Below are 8541 nucleotides of genomic sequence, written 5' to 3' on the forward strand. Positions count from 1 at the left end.
CATAAAGAGACTTTATCTGCATATAGCTTATGATTTAATGCAACTTTTATCCAATTTAATCAGGTCCTTGTAGTGAGGACAGGTGAGAATCAAACCTCTGCTTCGTACTCTTATTACACCCTCATGCAACTGCATTAAAATCCATTAAAAGCTGTGTGCGGAACCAGGGCACAAGATTAGTGGCTGGTAGATTTGCATCACTTAATGGCCCAAAAAACATTGATAATTTGTTTTAATGTCTTGTAAAATTTGAACATTCACTAGCCATTTGGCGGCTGGACAAGTGAAGTGAAAAGGTTTATTGTGCACCCTGTGCAGAACCTTCCACAGCCTCTATAAAAGCACAGCACAGTCCCATCTTCCTCCACTAGGTGGCAGCACAAGCGTGCAGCTGCAGCAGAACTTCCTGCAGACGATCACACCTTATTGTTTCATCTGAAACATTATAAATGCATCGGACTATTTCTTTCCTGAGCACATTTACATGAAAAAAATAAGGAAAAAATGAGCCTATAAATTGAATTAGATTAGATATTTTCACTGTTGTGCAGAACACCATATTGTTGATTATAAATGCAGGCTTTTTGATCATTTATCCTCATATATTTAAGTAATAATATCGATGTTATTACATATGTTTTGAGGATGAAGCTGCTGTATCAGATTCAATATGTTCAACAGGGTTTTGACTTTAATTACACACAACTATGTTGGGTAAAATAAATGTTTTTCCTACATAACGTGTCTGTATTTGGAGTATAGGCCAAATATGTTTTATTTTTAATATCAAACTCAATGCCTTCTTTTACTTCATGGATTAATTTTACTTCAAAACACATGTATTATAATTAGAAACGCTAAGCATGCTCTTTATGTACAGCCATGTCTAAACAAAGTACTGTGAGGTAGTGTAATCACATTAATTAAAGCTAACTGGAAGTAAATAGTTTGCACTGTGTTACAAAAGTTTTGGCACTTACAATATATGTCAGGCTATTCTTTTTGAGGCCAGAATGAAGGCAAACAAAGATAAACATAATACATCAAATGCAGAATGTCGTGCAGTTATTTGTAAAGACAGATTTACTTCTTTCGGCGTTGGCATCTAATCCTTCACACAGGAAGGAAATAATCAAGTCAACCGCCTGCAAACGTGGAAACATGACTTTCTTCTTCTGCGTTATAGAAGCACTTCTGGTGCAGACTACACACACACACACACACACACACACACACACACACACACACACACACACACACACACACTGTCATGCCTTTACTTCAGACAGCTTTTCAACAAGAGCCTCATCATCAACCGTGAGTGTGCGCGCGTGTGTGCGTGTGTGTGTGTGTGTGTGTGTGTGTGTGTGTGTGTGTGTGTGTGTGTGTGTGTGTGTGTGTGTGTGTGTGTACCTGCCGCTGGAACAGTATATATAGGCTACTCAATAAAACCGGGGCTGCGATCCGTCAGTGCATTTATCATCCTATTACGGCGACAAATCCGGCTCCCAATACATGAAAGGCAAAATGAATTACCAACGTTAAGCCGTCAATAAAGCCATTTCTGTAAATGGTGTCTCCGAGGGCCCCCGCTATTATTCAACAAGCTTTATCAGCACCTTGGAAATTACGTGGCTTGTAGCGCGGCCCCTGCTTCACTTTGATTAAGGGCCCTGCCAGGGACCGGTGACAGCGCTTTTGACTCGGGTTTTATTCAGCCCGCTCCCCGTGATGAACACCGGGCTGATCGGGCGGAATGAAGACTAATTAAAAGCTATAAATTATCTTTTGCAGCCCCTCTCAAGGAGCCTCTCTTTGCGGCGCCAGATAAGAGCAGACTGAGTGCTCATTTACCCACAATGGCGCTGCGGCTAAACAGCACAGTGATACTGTCCTAATTGGAATTTAATTAAGTAGCCTTGGCTTCCCACTCCGGCCTGTGGGATAAAGATTTCACTGCAGCGGTGTTAAACATCAACACGTCCCCACTTCTGTGGCTATTGTGATTATTAATATTATTATTTCAAATCGCCAATTAGAGCCTTGTGGCAATTGTATTCTTATTCTGGGGATTTTACAAAACCACTATCGCTTTCTGAGCCTCATTGTGTTTCTAAAAACATTTTTCACTCATATTTTTTTATTTAGTTAGTGGATACGAAAGTGTTGCCCTGCTGCCAAAAGCTGGGTTGTCCAAAATATGGATGTTTAAATAATTAATATGGCATAAATTCATCGCACAGGAGCTACAGACGCCAAAGAAAGACAATAAAATGTCAATTAAATGAAGAGAAAGTGAAAAGAAAATGTCAGAGACAGTGGAAATTACTAAATAGACGTTTTTTAAGAGACTGCAATACATACTTAAAATTGTAACTAGGGCACATCTCCCATTATGTTTATCTAAAATAGCAACGTTTTGTGCACCACCTTAATTTTGGGGATATTTTACGCTAGTTAATCGTATTAGCCAGTCTATGAAAGATATACCTACATCTACATCAAAACACCTAACGAGCCTGCAGGCGATAAGTTACCCTACATTTACATTTAAATCTCATTTTAATTATATACTTTTCTTATAAATTAATCTCCATTCAGCAAATAAGTAAATAATAAAAACACAAACTGTGATTTAAGATAAAATACATACTTTCTTTCGCCCTGTGTAACATTTATAATGGTGGCTGTTGTTTTTGTTTTGCTGTGTATATGGCCTATATGTGTACGAACGTGCGCCTCACCAAAATCGATCGAACTACGCGCTGGCTATGTGTGCGCGTGCATGCTCGCCGCGCTGCAAGAACCCTAATTGGACGTCGTCAATTGTGACAGGGACGATCTCCGCACCGGATTGGTCCGCTGCACGTGTGTACGCGCACACGTGCTTCCGTCTGGGTGTAAGAGAAAGAAAAAACACACGGGGGGAGATAACGGTTTTAGGAGAGTTTAGGAAGAGCGAATACACACACAGATATTATGCAGCACCGGACAGAGCAGGGACACCGGGTATAACGTGGAGCTGTTCGCTATGCCAGGTCCAGGAAGGCTTTTAGGAGACTACATGTCGCCGCTGTAGGTGATATTACAAAATAACACAGGTATTCGTTTTATTCTAGCCAAGAGGCTTGGTTTTCCATGCTGCCCGTCTAAATTGGATACCGAAGGGGGGCGGGAGCGCGAGCAACAAGTGGAGTTTGGCGTGTTGAGGCCGAAATTTCTTACCGTCAGCAGCTATGGAAGAGCAAAAGGAGCCCAACAACAGCAGCCGGGACTCCACCGAGGAGGAGAGCATGTCCCTGTCGCCAAACCTCCCATCCCCTCCCATGATTTTACCCCACCAGGCCGCGCAGCAGGCCCACAGAACCACGAACTTTTTCATAGACAACATCCTCCGGCCGGACTTCGGCTGCAGGAAGGAGCCGAGTTACCGCGACCGGAGCCAGACGCCGGGCAGAGAAAACGTCAACCCGCTCGGAGCGAGGCCGCCGCACACCGGCAGCCTCTGCCTGGACTCCAACTGCAGCAGCGACAGCACCTCGTCGTCGCCCTCCTCCTCCTCGTCGTCCACGTCCTCTTCGCCTTCGTCCAAGCAGAACTCGTCGAAACAAGGTGAACCGGCGGGCAACGGAACCGGCAGATACGCAGACAGCCCCTCGTCAATTATGGTTGTGAGTGGCAGCAATGGAGGATCTCCGCCCACGAAAGAAAGCCAGCCGATGTTGTGGCCCGCTTGGGTTTACTGTACGCGCTACTCGGACCGGCCCTCATCTGGTAAGGCGCTAATAGTCCCCGAATTATACCGCCTGGGGTGTTTGGGTGCTGGGGAACTTCGTCTCCCTGCACAGTGTTATTAAACTGTGTTGGCGTCTTGTCTGTGATGCTTCCCAGTTTGGTTTTTTACTCATCCAAACAAAAATATCAAAAAAGAAAATCACCAAAATAAAACTTATTATGAAAATGAAAATATAAAAAACAAAATTAATAATTCCCTTTAAATCCTCTCACACACAAAGACATATTTACGCACTCACACAGAAGCATAAAAGTGCATTATGGGATGTGGTCTCTCTTTTTTTTATTAATGCCAACAATATGTCAGCTCAATAAATCGGCAAATTGTCAATGCCATTCAATGTGGAATCCCCCCCACCCCCACCCCCACAGTAATACATGTAATCATAGGCCTCCATGTGTTGTGCAAACTACTTTTCTTTGGCTGAGAATAATAAGGCTGTTGACCTTTCTCTCTGTTTGTCAGCAGAGAGAGCAAATGTTGAGAAAAACATATTGAAAGTTGCTAATTATGGATCATATCATAGCAGAGCAGCAGGCTTCTCCTCCGTTTGTTTGGTCAATGCATTCAAATGTGAGTTTTACAAACCTGCAGCTGTGTAATATCTTAGTAGACCAAAAATATAATTTATGGTAATATCAAACAGTAATTCGATTACACAAATATTAAATTCATGACTTTTGAGAAGCTGTAAAATGACGTTACAGCGTCAGTCTATAATATCTCAGTCACTTCAAAATACAAGAGAAATATTATTCCAAAGATTTGATTTTTTCTCTAAATAAATGCTTATTTTCTGTGTTTAAAATGTTTTTCTCGAGGATCTTTACAGTTGTTATAACATTATATAAATTAAAGACGTTGTACTGGTGGAGTGGGTCAGAATATTCACCATTGTTGTGTTTTAGAAACATAATAAAAGTGTATTATAGAACAAGTTAGACTAATATTAGAGCAAGTTTTTTGTTTTTGTTTTGCATTTCACTACAAATCCTGTTGCCTTTGAACTTAATGGTTTTGTGACTGCCAGCTGAGATTGGTCCAGATGATGCATTCAATGTTTGGATACATAATTGGAGGGCTAAAAAGATGCATACGAATCTTATATAATAATTATAATAGTATAATAACTACACAATGACGGTTTATTTGACATAATATTTACGAACCTCATCAGGAAGAATAATATAGATGTTGTTTAAAAACATGTATTTGTTATGTTAATCATTACCCAGTGCTTTGCATACATCCCTGATGGTGATGATGTGTTCAATGGGCATGTACTTTTCATGGTCATGATAGTGTTAAAGGGATGAAGGTCAAAGGCCCTCCCTTACTTTTCGTTTCATTTGATTTTTTTTGCTTCACGCGGTATAATGGAGGATTAACGTCCATGATGCTTTTCTTTCAGTCCAATTTTAACTGTGTGGTAGCTCTCGTATTAAATTAACAATCATCTTATGTCAGTGGGCTCTGGCTGCACAATGCATTCACTGCAGCGTCTTAAAATCACCGCTTCCCCTCACAAATAAGAGCTGGATTATACTACAGTGTGTGTTATGACTGTGCGCGCTCCAATGCAAATCCTGCGTTTAGCTGTGTGACCAAGTCACCGTTACATTTGTGCTACTTGAGCTTCGCTCCGCGCATGCATTTGTCAGCACATCGCTATATGATTAAGTAACCCCCCCAAGCCTGGATGGATATCATTAATTGTATGTGTGCACAGAAAACAGAGATGATGTGTGGGAGCAGAGAAGTCTGCAGTGGGACTCTTGTCAAAAGCAACTTATTTCATCTGAACCGTGGCAGCCGGTTGCTGCTTGTTTTGGCGAGGGAACAAGTCAGATGTCACGGGTCTGAATTAGACTTTACACAAAGACTGCCTGGATCTAAAACACTAAAACCTCCAACATGTTTATTCTAACTATGGGGAAAACTTTTCTTTGATGCCGATTTCTTTCTGCGGGTTTTTTCCACCATTTCCCCCTTAAAGAAAATGACTAATATGAATTTGGTGTAGTGGGATAGTGTCTATAAGAAGGCTTTGTTTATGTCTATTTATTAAAGTAAGTCGTGAACTCACTGTGAGCTGAAGAGGCCTACTCAATACAAAGTAATTTCAGTTGAATATCAATTAATAATCACGCGGTAATGTTTGGCTTTGCAAGGAAAAAGCCACACAAATATTAAACTGCTATTTTAACATTAATGATTTAAAGCTATGACTTTAATTCTCCTGTTAATATGCACACAATAAACCACTGCAGTGAGTTAGCATCCAGGCAGGGGTGTGATTTGTATTTATTTGTGTTTTAAAGGTCGTAAAATGCTCGATATTTATCATCTTTATGTTGTTATGTTAAGTTTAAATCCTGGTGATGGAAACACAATGAATCCAAATTAAATGTACTATCTCCATCTTATTGTGAAGAGTCAAGCAGCAGATGAAATAATGATATGATCTAAACCAGAGAGCATGCGGGACACGAGTGATTTACGCACAGAGCAAATCCTTCATATCAGGACACTTCTGTGACCTACATTTGATCATATTGAGCAGATCATCGCTCATCAGCGAGACGCTTAGTCGATATAAGCACGCGCTCTGATGGTAAATATGTGCGCGCCTCGTGTGCAGCATTGTGCTTCTAGTCCAGCACCAGCAGTAGAATAAATATTTTATTTCCATTGTTGTTTCCACACCAGGCCCAAGGACACGGAAACTGAAAAAGAAGAAGAGCAGCCCCAAGGAGGACAAGCGGCCCAGGACAGCGTTCACGGCCGAGCAGCTGCAGAGACTGAAAACCGAGTTCCAGGCCAACCGGTACATAACGGAGCAGCGGAGACAGTCCCTGGCCCAGGAACTCAACCTGAACGAGTCCCAAATTAAAATCTGGTTCCAGAATAAGAGGGCCAAGATTAAAAAGGCCACCGGCTACAAGAACGGCCTGGCCCTGCAGCTCATGGCCCAAGGACTGTACAACCATTCAACGACCACCGTGCAGGAGGACAAGGAGGAGAGTGAATAATTGTGGCCCGGACATTTCCCCGCTGAGGGCCACACCTGACTCTTTTGGCTTTTGGAGATAATGAAAAAAAAAATGAACTGGAAGTGGGGGAGACGCTATTTAAAAAAAAAAAACACAGATTTCTGTTTATGGTAACAGTATATGGACATTATATATAAATGAACGATCGTTATTAAAGTTTATATAGCCACACAGTTATCATGTTGTATACAGTATATTTAATTTCATCTCTCATCCGGATCTTTTCTGTCTGTTCTCGTTGTTTCTAGGATGTCTAGTTGGATATTTAGGTTTTTGTGGTCCCCTGTCCTCCATAACTGCGCCACATTTCCCTTCAACACATCAGTCAGCACTCAAAACAAGCCAAAGATTTTAATATGTTCACATGTAGTCTGAAATAAAGAGAGAGAACGGTAGATTTGGACTACATTTTTCTTTCATTCATTCGTTTCCACGGATAAAAGCGTTGAACAGCGTTTTGGGGATAAAGAAACATTTAATTCAACATATAGGTCAGACTGACATTTTGACTTATTTTTAATACCCTGATTGAAATGAATAAGGAGAAAATGATAAAGGACAGTTGTTAGATCTAAATGATTTTGTTTGTAACCACACAACCAGCTTTACATTGACTTCCCAGCATGCCTATATGAACATAACATATATGGTTCACGCAGCACATTTAAAGGAGCAACCCGTAATTAATAACATGTTATTAATTCGTTATGGTTAAACATTTGGATTATTTACATTTTATATTATTTTGATATTTGAGATGATGTGGCAGAGACATAAATACAATAATATAACACACACACACACACACACACACACACACACACACACACACACACACACACACACACACACACACACACACAGAGAAGACTCAGTTCCTGTTTCACAGCTCATCTTTCACTATAATCAGACACTGCTAGTTTCTCTCCATAATGGATATAACATTTCACCTATTAATCTATTCTGAGCATTTACAAGATTGAACATCTCTGCTAAACTTTCTCTCGCAGACGCTCTTGTAGGAGCTTTAATGAAATGAATACATTTACTGAAGAAACCTGTCAGTGCACTTCTGCTTTAGTGACAAACATGGGATACATGTGGCCTGTTTGGCCTTATGTGACCTCAGGTTCAGGTTCGATAGAGCCTGGCTGTGAACTCTGTGACATAGCGTGTGTGTGTGTGTGTGGGTGTGTGGTGTGTGTGTGTGTATCTCCAAGGTCAGCGAGAGCAGACACAGTTGAGGGTCTCTGCATATGATGATGTGAAAGTTGTTTGCACAAACATAGCTGGTATTGATTATTTCAGCAGGGAAGTTTTTATTTTTATTTTTTACAGGGGACGTTGGAAGGGAAAACACACATTGAGATATAAATACGTGGGAAAAGCCATTTTTATATATTTATATTAAAGTCTCAAATTGATGTAAATTAAATTAGGAAAACTGGAAAATTGTTGCTTTTATGAAAATATGATCAACAATGTGTTTATATCAGTAACAAAAAAACAACTCACAGATGAGGCATATTTATTTCCCCTTTATTCCTTAATCTTATTGTTTTGTTTTCATCAGTTAGGCCTCCCTTTCACTCACATCAGCTCTTTGTAGTTTACACTCATCCTGCTATTTTTAGCCAAATATGAAGTCCCCATCCGACGATCTAAAAACGGCCTGTGATGTCAGGGCTTATT

The 8541-nt window shown here is 40.6% G+C and overlaps 1 protein-coding gene across 2 annotated transcripts; it reads left to right on the top strand.

Annotated features, from left to right (window-relative positions):
- Positions 1–2954: 2954 nt before the first annotated feature.
- LOC115018019 (homeobox protein engrailed-1-B-like) lies at positions 2955–7221 on the top strand. 2 transcript variants are annotated; one of them, XM_029446819.1, is made up of 2 exons: positions 2955–3774; positions 6494–7221. In XM_029446819.1, exons 1-2 carry the CDS (start codon positions 3237–3239, stop codon positions 6826–6828), a joined length of 873 nt encoding a protein of 290 aa, XP_029302679.1. In that variant the 5' UTR covers positions 2955–3236; the 3' UTR covers positions 6829–7221. The 2 variants fall into 2 exon arrangements, with proteins under 2 accessions (XP_029302679.1, XP_029302685.1); XM_029446825.1 differs by having other exon boundaries at positions 6506–7221.
- The last annotated feature ends 1320 nt before the right edge of the window (positions 7222–8541 follow it).

This window comes from Cottoperca gobio, chromosome 2 (genome assembly GCF_900634415.1).
Source record: "Cottoperca gobio chromosome 2, fCotGob3.1, whole genome shotgun sequence".
In the NCBI taxonomy this organism is placed as follows: domain Eukaryota; kingdom Metazoa; phylum Chordata; class Actinopteri; order Perciformes; family Bovichtidae; genus Cottoperca; species Cottoperca gobio.

Bases quoted from the DNA above. Each gene is read 5' to 3' on its own strand.
- LOC115018019 (XM_029446819.1), top strand. From the start codon at position 3,237: ATGGAAGAGCAAAAGGAGCCCAACAACAGCAGCCGGGACTCCACCGAG. The intron at 3,775-6,493 runs GTAAGGCGCTAA...TTTCCATTGTTG, and splicing joins CTCGGACCGGCCCTCATCTG to TTTCCACACCAGGCCCAAGG.